Genomic DNA, 25,859 nt, shown 5'->3' with positions numbered 1-25,859 from the left:
AGCGCATGAAGTGATGCACCCATTATGCATAGTGGCCACTGTACAAGCCTTTGGAGGCAGTGTTGCTGTTTCAGTTGCTCAGGTCTAGTCTCAGCAACATTATGTGGCAATAAAATGAAGCCAGCTGATGACCTGATTGTACTGAATCATCACTTCCAGATTAAGGAAAGTTTCATGGTAGAAAAAAAAAACTACAATTGAAAGTTGAAGTTAAAGCTGTGTTTAATAGTTAAAGTACAAGCACCCCTCACACACACACACCCCCACACACTTAGCATTTTTTTTATTTATACAAGCATTAATTGATTGATTTGAGGGATCTAATAGGCATGCAGCCCTCTGATTTGACAATTTTCTATTAAACTTAAAGTTTGTGAACTCAAAAACTGAAAACTGTGCCTCAATGTAAGCAATGAAAACAGAAATGAAAAGAGTAAATGGTCATAATGGCCTTATATCTAGGGGGCCAGGACTCTTGCTGAGGGATACATTAGGGAACAAAGTAAGAAAAGAAGCCACAGAGACGTGCTGTTCAACACAACTCAGAATAATAAAGACTTAATGAATATCCTCATCACTTTACTCAACCTTTATTCCTGAATCAATGACTCAGTGTTTGAGAGTGGAATGCAATGAAAATAAATTTGTTTATTAATAGAAATGCATAAATGATAGACTTTACACAAAGTCACATTCCCCATGTCCACTGAGAAAAGCTTTCTCATCTTCTGGGCCTTCCTTGGTCTCTAAAGCCATTCTCAGTTTCTGCCAAAATACCCGTGTGTCTTCTCCATGTTTGGGCCATTTGAGGTAAGTCTTCTTTTTTACCAGCTGACGCATCCGATAGTAAGGAGACAGCTGACAGGTAGGAATGTCCTCCAGAAATATCAGGATTAATACATCTTTCTTTTCATCAAACAGTCTAAAGTTAGCCATCTGGATTTCCTTGGAGCACCATGTGCTTCTCAAATAATTATGTGTGATCAAGCATATGGTCTTACGACTGCTGTATATCCCGTCCATGATGTTGTCTATGATGGATCTTCCTGGCTCAAAGTCTCTATGATGTAGACAGAGTCTCCAGCCCTGTTCGTCTTCCAAATTAGGAATAAGTTCTTCGACAACCCAAGGTTCGTCCTGGGCATTGTAGGAAATAAAGGCATCGTATTTGAATCCATGTTGCTGGTGCATCTGTTTCCGTTTGCTGTCATACAGGAAGGCGAGGAATAGGTAGTACGCATACAAAACCTGCCAGCGCAAGAACTGATAAATGAATGACCCCAGAAGAGTCAGCATAACTATGACAGAGCTGAGTACAAACATGATGAAGTCTATATTCACGTTACACGACTCTACATTCATGTCTAAAATGCTTTTACCTCTCAGAGATAAAGGATAGCTACAAGTATATCCATTCAGGTAAATAACCTGGGTGTTATTACTGTTTAAAGCCCAGTTGATAAAAAAAGCATTGTTGCAGTCACAAGTAAAGGTGTTTTTCTGCAAGTCGAGAGATATCAGATGAGGGAGTGACCGAATCAACGTTTGACTGATGACGTCTAACTTATTCGCAGATGCTCTCAAGGCCGTAAGTCTAGAAAGGTTTGCATTAATTAAAAAATTCAGAGAATGAATCTGAGTGCTTCGGATGATAAGCCTTTTCAGCTTTGGAATCGGGTGGAAAACTTCTGCGGTTATAGAGTTGTCGTCTGCAAACACGTTCTCTGAGAGGTCTAAAACCCGAAGGTTAGGAGTGGACTTAAACGTATCAGAATGGAGATTATTCAGGTTCATGTTTCCACCATTGAACGTTGTTAAGGAAGTTAAACCTTGAAGCAGATTTGAGGGGAATTTCCCAGAACCTCGTCTTTGACTATGAATAGACAAAATATTTAGTGAACTTAAATAAAAAAACGGGGGATTTTGCAACATATCATCGCCATAATGAATGACATTGCTTCGCAGTTCTAGGGTTTTCAGGTTAGGCATGCCAAAGAACACAGCTGGGTCTTTTATTGTTTTACCCGTTATCTTGTTAGAGTTAAGTAACATGTCTGTTAGATTTGTCAGCCCTGAAAATGCATGTGGTTCAATCTCAACAATCTGATTGTCCCCAAGATCAAGGGTTCTAAGACTAGACAAATTTTTAAAGCTCTCCTTGTAAATTGTGCTTAACTTATTACGTGTCACTTGCAAGTACTTTAGGGAAGGAAGGCCTTGTTGAAAAGCAACGTCAATCTTTAATAATTTATTTGTCCCCATCTTTAAAATTTCAAGATTATTTAAATCTTTAAACACACATGGTAAAAGTTTTGAAATTTTGTTGCTGTACAAATATAGCGTATTTAACTGTGTTAAATTGGCAAAGTCTAAACAGGTTAAATCACTTATACTGTTTGTACTAAGATCTAGATACTCAAGCATCAGAAGATTCTGAAATGAATTGTTGACCTCGGTGAGTTTATTAACTTGTAGATAGAGTTTCTTAAGCTGTGTTAGTTCTTTAAATATGGGCGCAGAAATAGTAGATATTTCGTTATCTCCAAAGTCTAGCTCTGTCAAGTTAGAGCAGGGATCGAGCATTTGAGTCGTCAGGTTTGAGATTCTGTTGCGCCGCATGCGTAGCACCTTGAGTCCAGGCAAGCATCCAAAATGTAAAAGAGTCTCTGGCTGTATCTGATTCAGTTCGCTTAATTTGAGTATAAACAAGGAAGCCCAGGTAATGTTCTGAAGTACTGAGGTGAGGTCCTTCTCTCGGATGTGTACTCCGGTCAGATTCAGTGCTTTTACTGAATTCAGAAAAGCCTTATCAGTAATATTCCATAGCATAGTCCTGTTTCGACCACAGTGTGATAAATCAAGGCAATACAGATTTGGGAAAATGTTCTCAGTGATTTGGAACTTGGTCAATGGATTGTAAGACAAATCAATTTTTTTCAGTGACAAAGTCGTCCTTGACAGTTCGTATGAATTAAAAACGTCAAATTTATTGCTTCCGATGAGCAATTCCTCCAAGTTTGGAGATAAAAGCACTGGTCTGACGTTGGCAATCTGTCTGAGGTTATTTTCCGTAAGGTTCAGGATGGTCAAACTCCAAAGAGTGTTAAAAGCATATTCGTCAATGCTTTCGATTAAATTCCCATCAAGTCGCAGCACTTGCAGGTTGAGAAGACCGTCCAGTAGACCTCTTGAGACTGTTTTCAACTTGTTGTAGGCCAGATTAAGTTTGATTAAGTTGGGAAAATGCTTTGCAGTACCTTCTTCTATATTTAAGATGTTATTATTAGATAAGTTGAAAACTCTTAAGTTCCAAAGGTCCTTAAAGTCTCCAGCTCTAATGTTTGAAAAGTAGTTGAAGGACATGTCTATGAATCTGGCATTTCTGGGTATCGAAGAAGGAACCGTATAAAAGCCCATCTTATAGCAAAGAACGTTTAACTCCCGAGTGTTGTTTAGAGCCGCTGAGACGGTGCAGTTTGTTAATGAAAACGCACTGACTTGAAAACTGAAGATGTATATACTGAGAAGAGCCAGTGACATTGTTGCCTGGAGACACATCATGTCTAAATTTGTGGTCATTCCTAAACAGAATGAGTTGAAATTCAGATTTCTCCTTCTTGTGCAAGAGCTGTAAAGAAAAATTATACAAATATCAGATTTATTGTTAAGAAAGATTTCTATCTAGTTCTGGCAAAAAGAAGAAAATGCCGATTTATATGACTTTGTTATATCTGGATATCAAGACAGTAATAAAGTTAATACTTAATTTACCAGACACCAGGTTTTATTTACCAGACTGATTTAATGTTATACAACACTATTATACAAAAGCACAGTTTTTTTAAATTATATAAGGAGGAGATTTGAGGAATAAAGTCATTTTGGTTTTACACTGGCTTTACGGAATTATGCTGATGTTACATGCAAGACAAATTTTACACATTTTACAAATTGGTTCAAACCACAGACTCAGGTAATACTATTAAAAAACAATACTACTACTAATACTACCTACATTGGCCTGAAAACCTTTTTTAAAGCTCTTTCTTTTTAAATCATAATCTTAAATAGACTTATGATAACAAAACAATATTACTTTTCTACTACTGATAGAAAATACATTTGTAAAAGACCATACCTCCTTTTCTCCTAAACCTCTACACTTGAATGGATTCCCAAGGCTTGTTTAACCATGACACGAGGAAGTATGTCATATAAGGAGAAAAATACAGAAGTATGGCCATTTTCACTACAGTAAGTGACATGTGTTAGGCTGTTTTTTTGCTTAGTCATATAAAAACCTTGTGCCTAGTCATATAAAAACGGAAATACAAAAATAAAATTGACTATATGTGATGTATATTAACCTAACTCTAGTTAGCATTTAACAAAAAATATATTGTAGTTAAACAAAAAAAGATTTTCTGTGTGCACAATTACTGAGACCTTAAGCAAAGTCAAATGAAGTATGACATTATTTTTGAGTTTGCAATAAATACCACCACTGTCAGGCAGTCATCTTTTGCTGGAACCTTTGTACTAAGTTCTCATTTGGAGAAGAAGAACCCTGTGGTGGTTTATTTCCCTACAGTTACATAATTACTCACAACACTAGATGGTGCCCATGATAAGTTTGTAAAACCTGGGGAAGGTGCCGGTGCTTCCAGTCCACCTGTAGACCACTGAGATGATCTTTACTACTTTACTACTTTTACTGCCGGTCTTAAGTAGAAGTTGAGCAGAAGTGATAATTTAGGGTAGTTTCACTTAGAGCGCCTTTGGGAACTTGTGGTGGTGAACCTCCGTCTGTATAATACATATATACATTTTCTTCTAAATGATACTTTTTTGTTGGAAAAGAGTGTTTGTTTTATTTTCACAAACTAATTATTATTTGTTGCAAACTGATTATAGCCTTTGCTTTTCTTTCTTAGACAAGGACACATTTCTGTTCGTGACAGAGCTTTGACTGATCAGGGGGTGTGCCCAGACCTTTTGCAACACACTAAATGATTTTCTATCTAGGGTGGAGTGAAATAATAATCTGCAGCTATAAAAAATACATAATGTAGCGCCCCCTGTCTGTGCATGGTGTGATTCACGTATGACACAAAAGTCACACACTAACTTGCATACTGTAACATATACGACCTTATACAATACATATACAATACCCAATATAGTTTAGAGTGGCCCACCTGTATATATATATATTTATATATACACACACAAAAAAATTGCTGGGTTGTTTTTTCTACCCAAACGCTGGGTTGCCTCTGTTGGGTAATTTTTCTGGGTTATTTACAGAAAGTTGGGTAGTTTTTGTGTAATGAAGCTGCCCGGTTGAAGTTTGGTTGGCTCCTCCCCCAAAGTGTATATTCAGCGGCTGTCAGCTTCGTGTCTACTCTTTTGAGCGCTAATGACGGTTCATCCACCTTGTGCATTTAAGGGAAAATGACGTTAAATACATGTTCACTCACCTAAGTCACATATCAAAGAAAAATTATCACTATATGTAACATTTATTACTGTTACTGTGTTAAGGTTACACACAAACTTTCAGGCTGGTAGCTGTGGTATGATATTTTAGCTGACAATAGCTGCTAGATAGCCAAAGAATCCCACCTGTGTGTGAAAGAAACGGCTAAGATGTCTGAGCTTTTTAGCTTGCAGGGTGGACAAAGATGGTGAAGTGATGAATTTAACTGTTAGCTATAGGGCTAGCATGACGCAGGCATTTAGCTAGGTTGCTAGCGTTAGCAACCATATTAACTAGTCTGACTTAAAAAAATATATTAAGGAGCTTTATCCTTTATTGATTTATTTTTGGTAGTAGCTGTCTTCATGTTTTTGTTTCTGGTTATCTATACCTTGTCTTAATGGACAGCTTTGTCATTTTTTATTTATTATCAATCCTATTACACACTAAATTGATAGTCTTATTAAGTTTAAATATTTGCTATTCAACTAATTTTTACTTTCTTTCATTTCTTTCTTCCTAAGGTTGGAACCAACATGGTGGAATACCTCCAGCAGGCTGAAGTGTCAAGGCCGTACCCCTACATCCTGACGTTGGGAGATTATGACCAGCGCTGCTGTCAGGGATTCGTTATTCTGGTGGGACTGGCTCTGGAGCAATGCACACTACTTGGGGCGGTTGATGTGTGCTTTAAGGCATTTTATATTTTTGACATTAACTATCCAAAGCAGTGTGCTCCTGTAGAGGACTTTTTGTAATGTTGCTATGAAATAGCGAGGCCTACTTGAAAAGTCATAGACAGTGTTTGTGTGTTAAAATGAGACCAGGGCTGGATAGTTTTGTTCTTCGGAAAAGATATCTAATGTCACAGAGAGATCCTGCTCTTTAAAAGCTGCCTCAGCCTATTTGTGCAATTACTCCATTCTGTCTTTGTTATAGTAATGATATCACTGTTGATTATCTGTTCTTGCGCTTTAAAAAAAAAAAAAAAGTTTTTTCTATGAACATTCAATAGGATGTTGTTTATTGCATATATGTATGGTTTGCAAGACTTGGAAGTTTTTTTTTGTAATAGACCAGTATATCAAAGTAATTTAACTGTTTAATAGACTTGGGTAGTTTTTTTTACAGATTCACTGTAAAACATGAAAATAATAATAACCTATTTGTGAGGCAGAATTAACCCAACATTCCAGTTAAAATGAACCAACATCTGGGTAGAACATTTGACCAATTTATGTGGTAGAATTAACCCAGCATTATAGTTAAATATGACCTAGTATTTGGGTTGAATTTTTAACCCATCTTGCTGGGTTAAACAAATAACCCATTTTGCAGGGTTAAATTAACTCAGCATGTAGTTAGTCCAATATTCACCCAGCAGCTGGGTTAAAAACAACCCAAATAGAGCAATAGAGCGTTTACGGTTATATAACCAGATGCTGCCATTCTGCCCAGATGATTGTCAAACTACGTCTATGTCTAGCCTATATCACGATTCGGATGTGAAACTATTACAGTATTGAGGCAAGATATGATTCCCAGAAAACTGGGTTGTTTTTAACCCAGTATTTTTTAGGGTGTTTTAGGGTTTTTAGTATATATATAGTGTGGTGATACATTAATCTCCATACAAAAAATTGTGATATGTAACTAATTGATCTACAGTGTTTAGAGTGACCAAATAGTTGGCCATGTATCTCTTTTAGGCTGGCTCTAATATTGTACATACATAGAAACTAGACTGAATCTTATGGAGACCAGAGGTGAAAAAAATTAAAAAGGTGTCTGATACATTCAGTGAGAACAACGATACTGTACACTGTTAAGTGTATGTACACTAGTAATGAATCCTTAATAACATACAGTACTATCTATACACTTACTTTTAATTGTAAATAAAAGCCATGTTATGTGAACTACCTTTACAAACTGTATGAGGATTTAATGTTGTAGCTTAAACTGCACTCACCAAAAGACAACAGAACAATAGTAGTACTTTGTTGACTTAAGAATACCTTAAATTCCATTTTTTCCATTTGTTTTTTTTTTCACTAGAGGGCATACAGAGCCATTACAGTAGCATAGTAGAGTGCTGCTTGACCACCAGTGCTAATTCAATTCAATTCAATTTTATTTATATAGCGCTTTTAACAATGGTCATTGTCTCAAAGTAGCTTCACAAAAATGAATAAAATTCATAAAATAATAATAATAATAATAATAATAATAATACCAATAATAATAGCAAATTGTATATGTGTGAGGAAAATGTGTCTAGATAATAATGAGACGAATGAATGAATTGTCTCTAATGAGCAAGCCAAGGGTAACCGTGACAGTGGCAAGGAAAAACCCCCTGAGATGGCAGTAGGTGGAAACCTTGAGGGGAACCAGACTTACCAGGGAACCCATTCATATTTGGGTGATAACAGATAGAGATGATATAACATCATGTGTGTTATGCAGCTGAAAGTACAATATAACAGAAATTCTTCAAATTAACATGAAGTCCAGTTCAACATAGGGATGAGTCAGCAGGTGCAGAGGGCAGATGGGGTCTGGATCACTGGGAGCACAGGAGCAGGATGTGTAGCTCTAACCATCATAAAGCAGAATCCAGCTGGAGCTGGTCCTTCTCTGGATGCCTCAGGATCCTCGCAGGGCTGGCCTTTGTCTACTGAAGCTTGTACAATCTCCAGGTGCCTCGGAATGGGTAGAAAAGTACAGAACAGATAGAGAGAATTAGCGTAGTTGCCATTCAGGATAGAGGTACTTAGGTATAAAGTTATGGGATGAGTTACGCGTATGCCAGATAAAAGAGATGCGTCTTATACTTTTAAACTGGGAAACTGTGTCTGAGCCCCGAACACCATTTAAAGCCTTGTATGTAAGTAATACTATTTTGTGATCAATTCTAAACTGAACAGTGCAGGGATAATAATATTGGGGTTATATGATCATATTTTCTGGATCCAGTGAGAACCCTGGCGGCTGCATTTTGGACTAACTGAAGCTTGTTTATTGAGGATGCAGGACAACCACCTAGTAATGCATTACAATAGTCCAGTCTGGAGGTCATGAATGCATTAACTAAATTTTTTGCATCAGATACGGATAAGATGCTCCTAAGTTTGGCGATATTTCTAAGATGGAAAAAGGCTGTTTTTGTGATATTGGAAATATGATTTTCAAAGGACAAGTTACTGTCTAATATTACGCCCAGGTCTTTTACTTTTTGCTAGTAGTAACAGTACGCAGGCTGAATTGTGAAAGCTGTTGTGTGCGGGTTTTTGGGCCAATGAGTAATACCTCTGTCTTGTCTGAGATTAGTAAAAGATAGTTATTGGTCATCCAATCTTTTATGTCCTGCACACACTCGGTTAATCTAGACAACTTAGGTATTTCGTCTGGTTTTGTTGAGATATATAATTGGGTATCATCAGCATAACAATGGAAACTAATCCTATGTCTTCTAATGATGTTACCCAAGGGAAGCATGTATATTGAGAACAGCAGAGGTCCTAAAACTGACCCTTGTGGGACCCCATATTTCACTGGCATTACACCAGATGGTTCTCCATTTAGATCTACAAAATGGTATCGATTAGACAGGTATGATCTAAACCATTTTAATGCCTTTTCCTGAATACCTATGTGATTTTGTAAACGATCTATGAGAATATTATGATCTATAGTGTCGAATGCAGCACTAAGATCAAGCAAGACTAGTATTGAGATGCAGCCTTGGTCCAAAGCTAAAAACAAGTGGTTTGCAATCTTAACTAGTGCAGTTTTTGTACTATGATGGGGCCTGAAACCTGACTGAAATTCTTCAAGGATGTTGTTTTCTTGCAAGAATGTGCATATTTGAGCTGATACTACTTTTCTAATATTTTTTATATAAAGGGGAGGTTTGAAATCGGTCTATAATTTGTTATTTCATTTGCGTCCAAATTAGATTTTTTAAGAAGCGGCTTAATAACTGCCAACTTGAAAGGTTTAGGGACGTGACCTAGATATAATGAAGAATTAATAATGTTTAAAAGTGGCTCTCCAACCGTAAGCATCACTTCTTTCAAAAATCTGGTTGGGATTGGGTCTAACAGGCACGTTGTTGATTTAGCTGAGGTGATAAGTTTATACAGCTCTTCCTGTCCTATACCTGTAAAGCACTGAAAATCTAAATGTGAAGCTATAGGCTGAACTGGATCGTGAGATACTATTAGAGGTTGAACCTTCATTATTTTCTTCATGATACTATTGATTTTTCCATTAAAGAAGTCCAGATCCGGCAGATAACTTGTGAATCTGTCTTTAGTAGTCAGATTCATATTTCTATATTTCTACCATGGGATATAATTAAATCTAGTGTATGATTAAAGCGGTGAGTTTCTCCCTTTATATTTTGTTTAACCCAAAGGAATTTAGTAAATCTATGAATTCCAAAGCGTCGTTAGCATCATCTACATGAATGTTAAAGTCTCCTACTATCAACATTTGTCAGAGTTAAACAATAGGTCTGATAGCAGATGTCCAAATTCTTTAAGAAAATCGACATATGGCCCTGGGGGTCTGTACACGGTGACCAGGGTAAAATATAGCGCGGGTTTATTATGTATTTTACGGAGAGCAATATTAATGATAAGCACTTCAAATGAGTTAAACCTGGGCCTTATTTTCTGAGTAACAGTGAGTAAATCATTGTGGATAGTGGCAACACCACCACCGCAACCAGTTAGACGGGGTTCATGCTTATAGAAATATCCTGACGGAGTAAACCATTTGGACCAATATATTCATTTGTTTTAAATCAGGTTTTGGTGAGGCATAATGCGTCAAGGCAATAATTTGAGATAATTTCATTAACAATAAGTGCTTTAGGCGCAAGAGATCTAATGTTGAGAAGTCCAAAGGTAGATTTTGATTATTAGGCCTTATTTGGCCTTTTTCTGGTTTTCTGGTTATCAGATTGTTTGGGGCAAATTTAACAAATTTAAATTTAGCCGTGGTAGCACACACGATGGAGTCTCCGATCACCAGCACGCCGTGTGCCGTCTCGCGGAGAGGAGCGAAGCGGTTTCGGGTCGAGATTTCGAAGACGGGTGGCGGCGGTGGGGGAGAGATCCTCGTCCGGGGAATGGCGCGCGTCTTCCGCGGCTGCAGTATCCAGGCTTCATGGTATCCCGGCGCCGGGGTGTTGGAAACCTGGGCGGGCTGCGTCCTTGGTGCGTTGGACCTGGGCAGAGAAACACTTAAGCTTGAGGTTGTAGGAGAATTCTCACGCAGAGAATTTACTTGGGACAGGTGAGCGTCGGTCCAAGACGATTCCAGCGTGGCTTTCCGCTGCTGTGGCCGGGCCAGCTTCACCTGTAGGTCGCGGATCAGCTTCTCTACGGCCTCCAGCTCCAAATTCACCGAGTGCAGCTCCAATGTATGCTCACCTGCACACAGAGGCAGAGACACAACCGACATGGTGTCCAAAAATGGAAATAATCGGTGTAAAGAAGCGAAAACAAACTTGTGATAGCCGGGCTAAAGGGCTAGCGATGCCAGCTAAAAGTGGTGTGCTGCAAAACAATTACTGTAAAACTTACTCATATAACATGCATTTCGAGTGAATATATTATAAGATAGTATAAATTACTTATCTGTTATATGTTCACTCTTCGTAAGGGGACGAAAAAATTGAAAAATTGGTCAGTCTGGCGGAGCTCGGAAAATACAGCATCTCAGCGTCCCCTTTCTCACCAAACGAGAAGACACAAAGAAGTTGTGTCTCTGTTATTATCATCACGGATAACCCAACAACCCTATATAATATCTCTGTAAATATTCCCTGTCCATTCACTTGTATAATCTGCACATAGACAGTACACTAATATATGTATATTAATATATGTATATATTTGTGTATAGATACACTCTCTGCATCTCCATCCAGCTGTTAAGTTATTCATATTTATTCGTATATATATCCATATTATTGCACAAATATCAGCACTATTTAGAAAAATAAAGACTAAGTCAGCATGTACTGTGCCTATTTCCCTTCAAATTTGAGCTCCTGTATCTCTTCATTACTTTACTTAAGTGTTTAAGAGTGGAATGCAACGAAAATAAATTCCTTTATTAAAAAAAATGCATAAATGAAACACTATATAGAAGCTCATGTTCCCCTATGTTCTTTCTCAGTTTCTGCCAAAATACTCGTATGTCTTCTCCATGTTTGGGCCATTTAAGGTAAGTCTTCTTTTTTACCAGCTGACGCATCCGATGGTATGGAGACAGCTGATAGGTAGGAATGTCCTCCAGGAATATCAGGATTAATACATCTTTCTTTTCATCAAACAGTCTAAAATTAGCCAGCTGGATTTCCTTGGAGCACCACGTGCTTCTCAAATAATTATGTGTGATCAAGCATATGGTCTTACGACTGCTCTATATCCCATCCATGATGTTGTCTATGATGGATCTTCCTGGCTCAAAGTCTCTATGATGTAAACGGAGTCTCCAGCCCTGTTTGCCTTCCAAATTAGGAATCAGTTCTTCGACAACCCAAGGTTCGTCAAATTTTATTTGTCACATACACAGTCATACACAGTACGATATGCTGAGAAATGCTTATAAGACTGCCAAAAGAAAAAAATTGTAAAAGCTTATACATAAGAAATAATAGGAATGGAAGAAATACTTTAAAATAAAATTAACTAGTAAAATATGCTGTACAAAGTAAAATATACTGAAATAAGACAAATACGTTAGAAAAATAAAATTAACTAGTGCAAATGTACTGTACAAAGTAAAAGTAAAATATACTTTACAAATAAGAACAAGATATCTATAAAAAAAAGCAAAATATCAATATATCAAATATAAAAATATAGAAAAGAATATAAAAATAGAAATTTGTCAAAAACAAATTTAGAATTTTTAAATGGCTGTGGTGTGCAAGTATGCATAAAAAGTGACTTTGTAAAGTGTCTTATTTAAAGTGATTTGTGCCGTGGAGTTACAAAAAGATGGTAGTTAGTCCTGTGTTGTGTTGTGGTTAAGAGACCTTATAGCCTGCGGGAAGAAGCTCCTCCTCAGTCTCTCTGTGTTGGCCTTCAGGGAGCGGAATCGCTTCCCAGACCGCAACAAAGAGAACAGTCCATTGTTGGGATAGCTGAGGTCCTTCATATCTTCCTGGCTTTGATCCAGCACTGCTTGCTGTAGATTGAGTGCAGGTCAGGGAGCTCGGTACGGATGGTGCGCTCAGCTGATCGCACCACCCTCTGTAGAGCTCGTCTGTCCTGCAAGGTGCTGTTTCCAAACCAGGTAGTGATGTTTCCCGTCAGGATGCTCTCTATGGTGTTGATGTGACAGGACCATGACAGGTCCTGCGTGATGTGAACACCGAGGTATCGAAAGCTGTTCACTCTCTCCACTGGGCTCCTGTTGATGACGGGGGTCTGGTAGTTCCTCTCCTGCTTTGTACAAAAGTCCACTATCAGCTCCTTTGTCTTGCTGAAATTCAGGAGGAGATTGTTCCTCTGGCACCAGTTATCCAGATTTCCAATCTCCTCTAGGTAGGCCGACTCTTTGTTATTTGTGATCAGGCCCACCACGACAGTGTCGTCAGCAAACTTGATGATGGTGGTGGAGTTGGTAGTGGCCACGCAGTCATAGGTGTACAGAGAGTACAGCAGGGGGCTCAGAACACAACCCTGGGGGGCTCCAGTGCTGAGAGTGAGGGAGGCTGAGACATGTCCGCCCATACTTACTGCCTGTGGTTTGCCAGTCAGAAAATTGGAGATCCACTGACACATTGATGAGCTGAGTCCCAGGTGCTCTAGCTTGGTGGTGAGTGTGGAGGGAATTATGGTATTAAATGCAGAGTTGTAGTCGATGAAGAGCATTTTTACATAATTCCCCCTGCAGGTGAGTGAGAGATATATGAAGGAGATGAGAGATAGCGTCATCCGTAAAGCGGTTTGGACAGTAAGCGAACTGTAGTGGGTCCAGTGTGTTTGGTAGTGAAGAAATGATGAAGTCTCTGATCGGGCATTCAAAGCACTTCATCACTACTGAGGTGAGGGCTACAGGGCGATAATCCTTGAGGGAAGCAGGATGAGGTTTCTTCGGAACAGGAACAATGATGGACTTTTTGAAGCATGTGGGGATCACCGACTGAGATAAAGAGATGTTGAATTTCTCAGTGAACACAGGTGCTAACTGGTCTGCGCAGGCTCTGAGTATATGACCTGAGATGCCGTCTGGTCCTGCTGCTTTCCTGGTATTCACTCTCTTGAAGGCTCTCCTCACGTCGTGCTCGGTGATGATGAACGCCCTTTCGGTGCTGGCAGTGTCTTCCTGTCTGCAGCCTTTAGCCCTGCTAGCATTAGCATTGCTAGCGTCTTTAGCTGCAGTCATACCGGTTGTTGTTGCTTTATAATCCGTAACTGTCCTTAGTCCCTGCCACAGCCTCCTAGAGTCACTCTGTTGGAGTTTTCTCCCGTAGCGCTGCTTCGCCTTCCGGATGTTATACGACGCAGCCTTGTATGGTTCCATGTCCCCCACCCAAGGCAGCGGTGCGAGATCTCAGAGCGTTGCGGATGGTTTTATCCACCCACGACTTCTGGTTGGGAAACATTCTGATAGTCTTCGTCATCGAGTGCGTCCTGTAACGCGGCCACTGATTGGTCCGTCCAGCGCGCGACCTCCCTCTGAGACGGAACTTCCTGTTTCAGCCTTTGTTTGTATTTTGGCATGAGGAAGATGTCAGCGTAGTCAGATTTACCAAACGGAGGGCGAGATTGTGCCTTTTAGCCGTCCTTGACCGTTGTATAACAATGATCTAGTGTTCTTTCACTCCTGGTGGGGCAGGTGATATGCTGATAAAAGTTCGGCGCTGCGCGTTTCCGGTGTTGTGTCTGTTGCTGTGTGAATGCCTCATGCAGCTCGCATAAGGCAGTGTCCTTGTCTGCTTGTGGTGGAATATAAACGGCGCTGATTATGACCAATGTAAACTCCCGAGGTAGATAAAAAAGACGACACATAATGGACAGTAGTTCCAGATTTGGTGTGCAGGAGTGTGCAAGAGGAACAACGCTCGTGCTGTTGCACCAGCTGCTGTTCACCATTAAACACACGCCGCCTCCCCTTGACTTCCCCGAGTCCCGTGTCCTGTCCATGCCGCCGCTTCACGTCACATCCATTGTTTCCCCCTTAGGATCTCACTCGGCCAGCTCGGATCCTGAGTTAAAAACGTTGAATTGTGAGTACATTGTACACCAATAGAAACAAGGGTGTCTCTATCATAACTAATGTACTCAATGGTGGTAATTTGATTGGTTTTAAAACGCTAATAACTAACTTAAAAACAAAAACAAAGAAAAGGTGATCAGAGCAGTCGTGACGGCAGCCGACCTCACCGGATTTGCATTGTAGGATTTGCACTGTAGGAAATAAAGGCATCGTATTTGAAAACATGTTTCTGGTGCCTCTGTTTCTGTTTGCTGTCATACAGGAAGGCAAGCAATAGGTAGTATGCATACAAAACCTGCCAGTGCAAGAACTTATAAATAAATGACCCCAGAAGAGTCTGCATAACCACGACAGAGCTGAGTACAGACATGATGAAGTCCATATTCACGTTGCACGACTCTACATTTATGTCTAAAATGCTTTTACCTCTCAGAGATAAAGGATAGCCACAAGTATATCCATTTAGGTACAGGACCTGGGTGTAACTGGTTAAAGCCCAGTTGATAAAAAAAGCATTGTTGCAGTCACAAGTGAAGGTGTTTTTCTGCAAGTCGAGATATGTCAGATGAGGAAGTGACTGAATCAACGTTTGACTGATGATGTCTAACTTATTCTCAGATGATCCCAAGGCTGAAAGCCTAGAAAGATTTGCATTAATTAAGAAATTCAGAGAATTAATCTGAGTGGTTCTGATGGTAAGCATCCTCAGCTTTGAAACTGGGTGAAAAACTTCTGCGGTTATGGAGTCATCACCTGTGTACATATTCTTTGAAAGGTCTAAAACCCGAAGCTTAGGAGTGGACTTAAACGTATCAGGATGGAGATTATTCAGATTAATGCGTCCACCATATAACTTTATTAAGGAAATTAAACCTTAAGGCAGATTTGAGGGGAATTTACCAAAACCTTGTCTTTGACTGTGAATGGACAAAATGTTCAGTGAATTTAAATAAAAAACAGGGATTTTGCAGCGTATCATCGTCATAATGAATGATATTGCTACGCAGTTCTAGGGTTTTCAGGTTATGCATGCCTGAGAACACAGCTGGATCTTTTAAAGTTTTACCCCTTATCATGTTAAAGTAAAGTAAAATGTCTGTTAGATTTTTTAGCCCTGAAAATGCATGTGGTTCAATCTCAAAAATCTGATTGTCCCCAAGATCAAGGGTACTAAGACTAGACAAACTCTTAAAGCTCTCCTTACGAATCCTGCTTAACTTATTTTATGTCAATTGCAAATACTTCAGGGAAGGAAGGCCTTGAAAAGCAACGTCGATCGTCAATAATTAATTTGTCCCCAGCTTAAACTTTTCAAGATTATTAAAATCCTTAAACACACATGGTAAAAGTTTCGAAATTTTGTTGCTGTACAAATATAGCGTATTTAACTGTGTTAAATTGGCAAAGTCTGAACAGGTTAATGTACTAATACTGTTTCTACTCAGATCTAGATACTCAAGCATCAGAAGATTTTGAAACTAATTCTTGACCTTAGTGAGTTTATTATCTTGTAGGTGGAGTTTCTTGAGCTCTGTTATTTCATTAAGTATGGGTGCAGAAATAGTAGATATTTCGTTATCTCCAAAGTCTAGCTCTGTCAAGTTAGAGCAGGGATCGAGCATATGAGCTGTCAGTTTTGAGATTCTGTTGCGCCGCATGCGTAGCACCTTGAGTCCAGGCAAGCATCCAGACTGTAAAAGAGTCTCTGGCTTCATCCATTTCAGTTCGCTTAATCTAAGTTTAAACAAGGAGGCCCAAGAGATGTTCTGAAGTACTGCAGTGTGGTCCTCCTGTGGCATGTGTACTCCGGTTAGATTTAGTGATTTTACTGAATTCAGAAAAGCCTCATTAGTAATATTCCATAGCATACTCCCATTTCGACCACAGTGTGATAAATCAAGATAATTCAGATTTGGAAAGATGTTCTCAGTGATTTGGAACTTGGTCAATGGATTGTCAGACAAATGTATTTTTTTTTAGTGACAAAGTCGTCCTTGACAGTTCGTATGATTTGATTGCTTCCGATGAACAATTCTTTTAAGCTTGGTGGCAAAAGCACTGGTTTGACGTTGGCAATCTGTCTGAGGTTATTTTCCGTAAGGTTCAGGATGGTTAAACTTCGAAGAGTGTTAAAAGCATATTTGCCAATGCTTTCAATTAAATTTCCATCAGGACGCAGAATTTGAAGGTTGACAAGACCATCCAGTAGACCTCTTGACACTACACTTGTTGAAGGCCAGATTAAGTTTGATCAAGTTGGGAAAATGCTTTGCAGTCCCGTCTTGTATCTGTGAGATGTTACTGTTAAATAAGTTGAAATCTCTTAAGTTCCAAAGGTCCTCAAAGTCTCCAGCTCTGAGGGGTATTCCACGAAGCAGGATTAATTCTTCAGATTGCACACATATGCAAACCATTTTACATTTGGGCTTACCTCCTGAAGATCAGTGTCTACAGACACTGTCTCTTTATCAACAGCCCTGGATGTACTGGGGCCATTAAACTGCAAAATGGGGAAAACTAAATCTGTTAAAGCAAGAGAAGATAGTATGACAGAATAGCCTGTAAACCAAAACCATGACTAACTTACACATGGGTCCAGAGTGTCTTGCACAAATGTAGCTGGGGGATCAAGCAGAATTACATCATCTCCTCTCACTGCATAGATGGGCATACCGTCACACTGTAACCATGATACACTTGTAACGTTTACATAACTTACGCATTAGGTCTGTCCGCAATCTTTTGCCAAGTCTTTTCCCTGGCTTTATTTATAGCAACGGTGTTCCATTTTTTATTTATTGTGTCTATGTGTTCCTCATACAACTCCATGAGCAGCGTTTTCTCAGCAGCGGAGAAAAAAACTGTCTGCGTTTTACCTGTCTGGCTTATTTCGGATCTATGTTTCGTTTATCCATTCATTTGGGCTTTTTAAATATCGCGGGCGCGTGCACAAAGTGAGATTATGCAAACCTGCCTCGAATAAGCCTCGATTAGATACAGCTGAGCTACGTTTGTGGAACAACATGAGGCTTAATTTGGAGATGTCTCTAAGTTGAGTCTTACTTTTGCGCGGAAGTCTGGCTTTATTTAGCTACTTTCATGGAATACCCCCCTGATGTTTGAAAAGAAGTTGAAGGACATGTCTATGAGTCTGGCATTTCTGGGTATTAGGGAAGGAACCGTATAAAAGCCCATCTTATAGCAAAGAACTTTTACCACCTGAATGTTTGGAGCACCCGAGACGGTGCAGTTTGTTAATGAAAACGCACTGACTTGGAAACTGAAGATGTATATATTGAAAAGAACCTGTGACATTGTTGCCTTGAAACGAACCATGTCTAAATTTGTGGTCATCCCCAAACGGGATGAGTTGCTCAAATTCAGATGTCTCCTTCTTATGCAAGAGCTGTAAAGAGAAATCATACAAATATCTCAGATTTATTTTGTGGGAAAGATTTTATTCAGTTCTGGCAAAAAAAAATGCAGATCCATATAGCTATTTATGTTATATGTGGATGTCAAGGCAGTAATAAAGTTAATACAAAAGCAGTTTTATACACCAAACTGACTTAGGACTATGCAACACTTTAAGGAACAAAGTCATTTGGTTTTACACTGGCTTTACCTAATTATGCTTATGTTACATGCAAGACAAATTTTTACACATTTTACAAACTGGTTCAATTACAGTCTCATCTATACTGCTATTTAAATCTTTAAGAAATTCATCTTAGGATAATACAGGTAACGCTTGAAAAAAACAATATTACTACTACTATTACTACTAATAATAATAATGGCATGAAAACCCATTTTATAATAATGGCAATAATGGCATATAATGGCAATATAATTATATAATTTATAAATAATGGCATTTTAAAACACTTTTCATTAATCAAAGTCTCGAACAGGCTTATAATAACAAAACAATATTACTTTTGTCCTACTAATAAAAAAATACTCATGGAAAGGACCATCCTTTTCTATTCTGCAATTATCTAATCAACCAGTCACATGGCAGTTGCTTCAATGCATTTAGGGTTGTGGTCCTGGTCAAGACAATCTCCTGAACTCCAAACTGAGTCCAAAACATCCAGTATGCGGCAGTCCTGTGGGCGAAAATGCCTTGTTGATGCTAGAATGGGCCGACTGATTCAAGCTGATAGAAGAGCAACTTTGACTGAATTACAACCGAGGTATGCAGCAAAGCATTTGTGAAGCCACAACACGCACAACCTTGAGGTGGGTGGGCTACAACAGCACACTCAAAAAAACTGTTTTGACTGACTTTTTTGTACATAATAATTTTATGTTTCCAAGATGAACATGAATAAATTATGTTGTATTTGCATGAAATTCAACAACTTAACATGTATTAGATTCACTCATGTTGAGATAAACCAAAGAGATCTTGTCACCTATGAAAACCGGAAACATCGCGAGGAGATATCTGTTACGGAACGCCAGCAGAGGGCGCCACACGCAGAGACTCCATTTTGTGTTTCCTTTGTTTTTTGTTAAGTTGAACTCAATTTCCCAATGTGCACCTTGGTCAGGTGATTGGAGTGCTCACCTGATTCAGGGTAGCTAATTATGTTTGTTATAAATAGTCTTGTTTGATTTCTCCCTTGTGAATTTGTTGAAGTTACCCTTGTTGAGTTATCTTTGGTATGTTCCTGCGTCATGCAATGCTCTGTGTCTCCTGGTCTGTGGTACTTATGTTAAGTTGGCTCCTAGCCTGTTATGTTAACTCTTATTCTGTTGTGTTTAAGTTTTGGTAAAGTTATGTTTAGTTCCTTATTAAGGTTAACCCCAAAATTTGCTAGGCCAGGATAGTATTGTTTGGTGTCTGTTTATGCTCTGGTTTCCTTATTAAAGACTCATTCTAGCAAATCACCTTTGCCACTATGCCCCATGTCATGTCCACACCTCGATTCCGTAACAATATCGCGATAAGAGAACAGTTTGTTGAGAAGACAAGCGTTTGGCGGGTGTGTGGAAAAGGTAAGTAGGAATTAATTCCCATATTTCTAAATAGAAATAAAATACTGAACATGAATGTCACCTGCTGTTTAGCGATGTTTAGTCACGTTATTTTGGTTTAAGCTATTTCTTGTATTTTTTATCATCTTTAAAATACTAACGGTTATATGTGCGTGCTTAATCTGCAGTTCAGTTCTGGTATCAGTTCTGTTATGAGTTGTGAAGCGAGAGGAACAAAGTATAAATATTTTTCATTTGCTAGTTGTAAAGTTTTTCTAAAGTTACGTAGTAGGAGAGGCGAGTTGCTCGGTCTGTCCGCTGTGCTTCGGTAAGCTTTTCTGGTGCCAGGAGAGACTCAGTCAAACACACGTTGTCTGTCAGAAAGGTCTCTGTTTATTAACAGCAAAAGATGGGGTTTATATATGTTTGACCAAACGCCTGTGCCATAGACATATGTTACTACAAACAACATGAACCACTGTAAATGTCCTGGTGAGATCCTGAAGAATCAAAGGAGAGGAAGATAGAGAGGTGTCCGTCCAGAGACAGATCACAAGATGTTGGCTCGAGTTAGGGGGAGAGGGGGAAAGAGACAGAGGGGGAGAGAGAGAGAGGGGGAGAGAGACATGAAGAGAGAATGGGAAGGTGAGCATGGGAGCGTTCACACCTTAAGGAGCAGATGCAAGAGGAGACAGGAAGATAGCAACAGGAAAGATTTAACACGTTAATATCAGATCTATGAGGAAGAGAGCAAGAGAGTAGAAATAACTCCTTTTTATATAAAAAATTCTCAGTTGCCCCTTAAATTCTAAAAGAATTTGTGAATGTCAATTAGTTAACATAGCAAGAGATATTAACGTGAAGAAGCAGAGATTCATAATTGGTAAAGTCAGCAAAGATGATAAGAAGGATGATAAAGAGTATAGATAGAATAGATAAAACAGTTATAGAGAAGATCAGGATTAAATCACTTCTAGAATCACAATTAGAAATGAAATTAACAGTAAATAGGTCATCAGGCGTTGGCACAAAATAAAATAAAATGTGGAAAAAGAGCTAATACAAAGTTGAACCTATATGTGTATGTGAAAAAGGTGAGAAGCAACGAGAGCCCCCTTTTGAGGTGTCTTTAGGACATGTGTCGCTCCACTAGCCCCTCGGTGCGGGCTAGGAGATCTTGTGATGTAGTGGTCGATTATCTCAAGCAGTCAGAGTCGTCTGCGGTGCCTTCTTCACACGGCTGGCGTGAATCCACTGTGGCTGTGAATCTGTGAGAACAGCTGTGCGAGTCACTGCAATTACAGTTGTGGGTATACTGTAGGCAGCGTCCCCCACCTTCCTGGGATTCAAACTTTTCACCAGCACTGTATCACCTGGGATGAAAGAATGAGTAGGCTTGTCTGTAGGCAGAGGGAGAGAAGCAGAGACATTACCATGAACACTGTTCAGTTTTTCAATAAGTGCTTGCGTGTAATCGCCGAAAAATCACGTCCAGATCACCTGTAAGGTAAACACCAGGGTTACCTTTTAATGGTGGGGAATGGTCGTCCTATTATAATCTTAAATGGTGAAAGTTTGGTTGTAGAGTTGGGTGTCATTCTAATTTCACAAAGCACAGATGGTAACAGGTCAACCCAGTTCTTACCTGTATCCATCATGGCTTTGGTCAACCTATCTTTGATTGTTCTGTTCATCCTTTCTACCACACCAGAACTTTGGGGATGGTAGGGGATGTGAAATTTGGAGACGAAGGGCGTGCCATTATCACTGTCAATGGATGTTGGAATACCATATCTAGGAATGATTTCTTTAGCCACTTTAACTACTATTGTTGCATTTTCTTTTGAGCATGGAAATGCTTCTACCCATTTAGAAAATCTGTCCACAATTACAAGCAGGTATTTAAGATTTCTGACAGGTGGCATGTGTGTAAAGTCAATTTGTAAACATTGAAATGGTGCAATAGGCATTAGCAAGGCATCATGTTTAACCTGTTGTCCTTGTGTATTTGCGCGAACACAGATCAAACAGGAATCTAATAGAACAAATGTAGCCTGTTTGATATTGCGAATGCAGAATCTGTCCTCGATCATACGGATTACCCCCCGTTTTGCGACATGTGAAATACCATGAAAATGTCGCACTAATAACGGTAGGACAGATGCTGGAAGAGCTATACGGCCAGTCTCATCCCGAATTAGCATATCGCTGCCAGGTGAACACTTACGGGAGGACCAAAAATGTAGATCTTCGGGTGATGAATGGGTTTGCAAGAATGGGTTTATGTCAATGTCAGATGACAAACTTGGGACGGAGGCATGGGACGTCAGAGAGAATACTGTATCCCTACAAGCCTGTGGGGACAAAGGTGCTTCTTTAGCGGCCCATTTGGCAACTTCATCAGCTAAACAGTTACCCAAAACCTCACCAGATGCATGACCTTTGACCTTCACTATAGCCAATTGTGAGGGAAGCAAACTAGCTTGTAAAAGATCAGTTACAAGAGTAGCATGTGAAATAGGCTTTCCATCGGCTGATTTAAAACCTTGCGAAGCCCAAATCCTTCCGAAATCATGTGCGACACCATAAGCATAACGCGAATCCGTAAAGATAGTAACTGGTTGATTTTTAAATAGGAGGCATGCACGAGTAAGAGCGGTAAGTTCAGCAGCTTGCGCTGAAAGAAAGGGCAACGAATAAGCTTCTAATACAATATTGGGCAGTTGACAGATAGAATAGCCGCAATATGTCACATTATCATTAGGCCTCGAACAAGAGCCATCAACATAAATATGGGTGCCATGCTCTAAAGAAGTGATAGATAAATCGGAGCGTACTGCCGAGGTAGTGGTGATCTCATGTAAACATGATCAGCCCAGTCTGGTTGGGTCTGATCGGGGCCACAGAGTGTCATGAGGCGGTGTAAGAGTACAGCCGGAGTGTTGGGTGTTGATATTGGTTTAATAGTTAGATTATGTGTGGCACAAAGAATAGCTTTATATCCTGAACGACGTTGAGCTGTCATGTGCTGTGTTTAAATATTATTAAGGATCGTTATAACTTGGTGAGAAGAGTGTAATACTAAGGGGTACGAGAGAACAATCTTTTCAGCATCTGTGACAATGAGAGCAGAGGCAGCCACCGCTCGCAGACAAGCAGGAAGTCCTGATGCTACAGGATCTAGGGTTTTAGATAAGTATGCAACTGGCCGATAAGACCCGCCGTGATCTTGGGCTAAGACCCCCGCTGCCACCCCCTCCAGCCTTCAGAGACATATAGGTGAAATGCCTTGCCATAATCAGGTAGACCCAATGCTGGAGCTGAACTTAGAGATTGCTTGAGGTAACAAAAAGAGTCCTTCATCTCAGATGTCCATGTGATTTTGTCTGGTTGAGTGGAGGAGCATGACTGTCGCAATGTCTTGTCATAGTAGGAACAGTCAGGAATGAACTGCCTACAATAGTTTATAAGTCCAAGAAAGCTCATCATTGCTTGCTCCGTGGCAGGTGGACGAATCTCGACAACAAATTGAATGCGATCAGCAGATAATGTTCTTTGTCCCTGGGCGATTGTGAATCCCAGATAGGAGACCTGCAGTAAGCAAAATTTAGGCTTAGTGAGTGAAGCCTTGAATCCAACATCAGCCAGATGTGTCAGCATGCGCAGTGAATGTTTGCGACATAAGTCCTCAGTTTCAGCTGAGAGGAGGATGTCGTCCGCGTATAACAGAAGGCGGACGTTTTTAGGCAGGGTCAGGGAAGCCATGGCATCTCTTACAACAGAGGAGAACACAGCTGGAGAGTCTATGAACCCTTGAGGAAGATGAGTTCAGGTCAGTTGTTGGTTTTTGAAGGTGAAAGCGAATATAGGCTGCGTCTGCTCACTGACAGGGACATAAATCAACTACTGTAAAATATGAATGATTTGGAGGTATTGACGTCAAGATGGATGGGACGTCTGGAACAATAGGACTGGCAGGAATTACAATATCGTTAATTTTGCGCAAATCTTGGGTAAATCTCCATCCTTTTCCACCTGCCTTTTGTATAGGATTAACAGGTGTATTGTATGGAGATTGGGTAGGAACTAGGACACCTTGTTGTATTAATGACAAAATCACTTTCTCAATGCCAGCCTCTTTATCTGGTGAAAGAGGGTATTGTTTACAATACACAGGTGTCAGTGTTATAAGTTTTGCTGTGTATGGTGTAGTGCAAACTGTGCCCACTTCGTTAGCATGAGTAGACCACAACCTCGGAGGTACAGAAGACAAGTAGGATGGGATGACAATAGATTCACCTGTAGAATCAACCTGTGGGATCACATCAGAGAACATAGTCAGATTATTAGGGGTCTTTAAAACAGTTTTGCCCTCTGCAAAAGATATAGAACAGCCTAATTTAGACAGTACATCTCGGCCTAGTAAATTGAACGGAGATGAGGGTATCACAACAAATCGATGACGGAAATGCAAATTTGGATCATCTGGGCTAGTTACAGGAAGTTGAAAAGTTTTAGGGCATGAAATTCGGGACCCCATCAATCCCTACAGAGCTGATAGTCGATGCTGAAACAGGTCCACGGTACTGAGAACCACTAAAAGAAAAGCATGTAGCTCCAGTATTTACCATAAAAGGATAAGGAGTACCATTAACATTTAACATTAAAATGGGTAGGTTTTGTGGATCCTAATTCAGTACCAAGGTCAACATACTCACTGTGGGGTTCTTGCTCTGTGGGCAGCCCTATGGGCGAAATTCCTATTGTGTTTTAACATGTGTAGGCCTGGTTGGGCCCATAGTACCTGATGGGGTGGTCTGATGCATTTGGTGAGCCTGTGAAGTAGAAGAGACATACCCATTTTCCATATCGTTCTTTTTTTGTCTACAGTCACGTGCCCAATGTCCTTCTGCCTTGCAATAATTGCATATTGTTTGTTTGCATTGCCGTTCCCAGTGCCCTAGTTTATTACAGCGTTTGCACCTGGCATGTTGTCGTGAACCATGATCATAGACAGCGGCAAGAGTTTGATTAGAGTTTCCGCTGCAGGTGGCGATAAAGGCACCTGCAGCATCCAGATCGCGCACCATCCGTCCCAGGATTTGAATGTCAGGTTCATTTCTGGTTCCTGCTAGAAAAATTTTGAGAGTTTTGGCAGAGTCAGTGTTCATATTGTGGCGTGGGCGGGGCGGCGGCTGACGACCAGCATGCCTTGCGGGGATGTCGGTGTGTTCACCATGATGGGGAAAGGTGTTTGGGTAAGTGGCTTCGGCCCTGTTGTGTTTGAGGGGGTGTGTGACGTGTGAAATGTGCTCCAGTTCAAGCTAGTGCTGAATTGGATGTAGGCTCCTGAGTGAAGGTGCTGCTCATGCCTTACATGCTGTGTGCTTAATAAAGTACTCCCAGCCATTGCATTGGGTAGCAAATAAGCTCACTCGTCTCTCCAGCATTCTTCCCGGCGTAAAAACGCTACATTTGGTGTCAGAAGTGGGATGGAGAATAACGGGTTCGAGCGCACAAAGGAGGATCTTCTAAAAATCCAAGCGGGCCGCCGAGTAGCGGAGCGACTACTCGCGCAGAAGAAGCGCTTTCCTGGCGGAGCTAGCGCGAGCACACCACGTCAACCAACGCGGAGCGGGAAGCAGAAAATCCCGGCGCTGGATCTCGGGGCGGAGGCTGGCGCTGCGCAAGCGCCGGAGCAAGATACAGCTCCGTGCGCCGTTGGCCGGCAAAGCGACCTGCCGCTGCGCGAGGCTGAGCGCGCTGAGCCCATATCGGCGGCACATCGCGGCGGAAGAGCCGAGCGACCGCCCGCAGCTCAGTGGCGCTCGGTTCGTGAACCTAGCCGGGGACAGGGCTACCCGTCGCGGCTAGGCAACGAGCAGCTCATCCGACGTTTCGCGGCAGGGCGACGGCGCGGGTGACCATAAGGAGGCACTGCGCGAGGTCGAGCGCGCTGAGCCCATAATGGCGGCACATCACGGCGAAAGAGCCGAGCGACCGCCCGCAGCTCAGTGGCGCTTGGTAGGTGAACCTAGCCGGGAACAGGGCTACCCGTCGCCGCTAGGCCTCGACACCGCTTCCGAGATTCCGCGACGACGCCGAGGCCAGGGACCGCCGGACTACCACTGCAACGTTCTCAGGC

General features: G+C 40.6%; 2 protein-coding genes across 2 annotated transcripts; both read right to left on the bottom strand.

Moving 5' to 3' along the window:
- Positions 1 to 239: 239 nt before the first annotated feature.
- LOC128507917 (toll-like receptor 13) lies at positions 240 to 4,229 on the bottom strand. Its single transcript, XM_053479065.1, has 2 exons — positions 4,139 to 4,229; positions 240 to 3,628 (listed from the first exon to the last, which is right to left on the bottom strand). The coding sequence occupies exon 2, from the start codon at positions 3,577 to 3,579 to the stop codon at positions 679 to 681; it is 2,901 nt and encodes a 966-aa protein (XP_053335040.1). The 5' UTR covers positions 3,580 to 3,628; positions 4,139 to 4,229; the 3' UTR covers positions 240 to 678.
- Positions 4,230 to 11,611: 7,382 nt separating this feature from the next.
- LOC128507676 (toll-like receptor 13) lies at positions 11,612 to 17,399 on the bottom strand. The gene is given in 5 exon segments (XM_053478734.1): positions 11,612 to 12,050; positions 14,914 to 15,690; positions 15,692 to 16,206; positions 17,160 to 17,228; positions 17,316 to 17,399. Coding segments are annotated over 5 exon segments (1,884 nt in total).
- Positions 17,400 to 25,859: the final 8,460 nt, after the last annotated feature.

The sequence above is a fragment of the Clarias gariepinus genome, chromosome 19 (genome assembly GCF_024256425.1).
Source record: "Clarias gariepinus isolate MV-2021 ecotype Netherlands chromosome 19, CGAR_prim_01v2, whole genome shotgun sequence".
In the NCBI taxonomy this organism is placed as follows: Eukaryota; Metazoa; Chordata; class Actinopteri; order Siluriformes; family Clariidae; genus Clarias; species Clarias gariepinus.
Note: the sequence above shows the minus strand (reverse complement) of the source record. Positions and strands in the feature narration are given on the sequence as shown.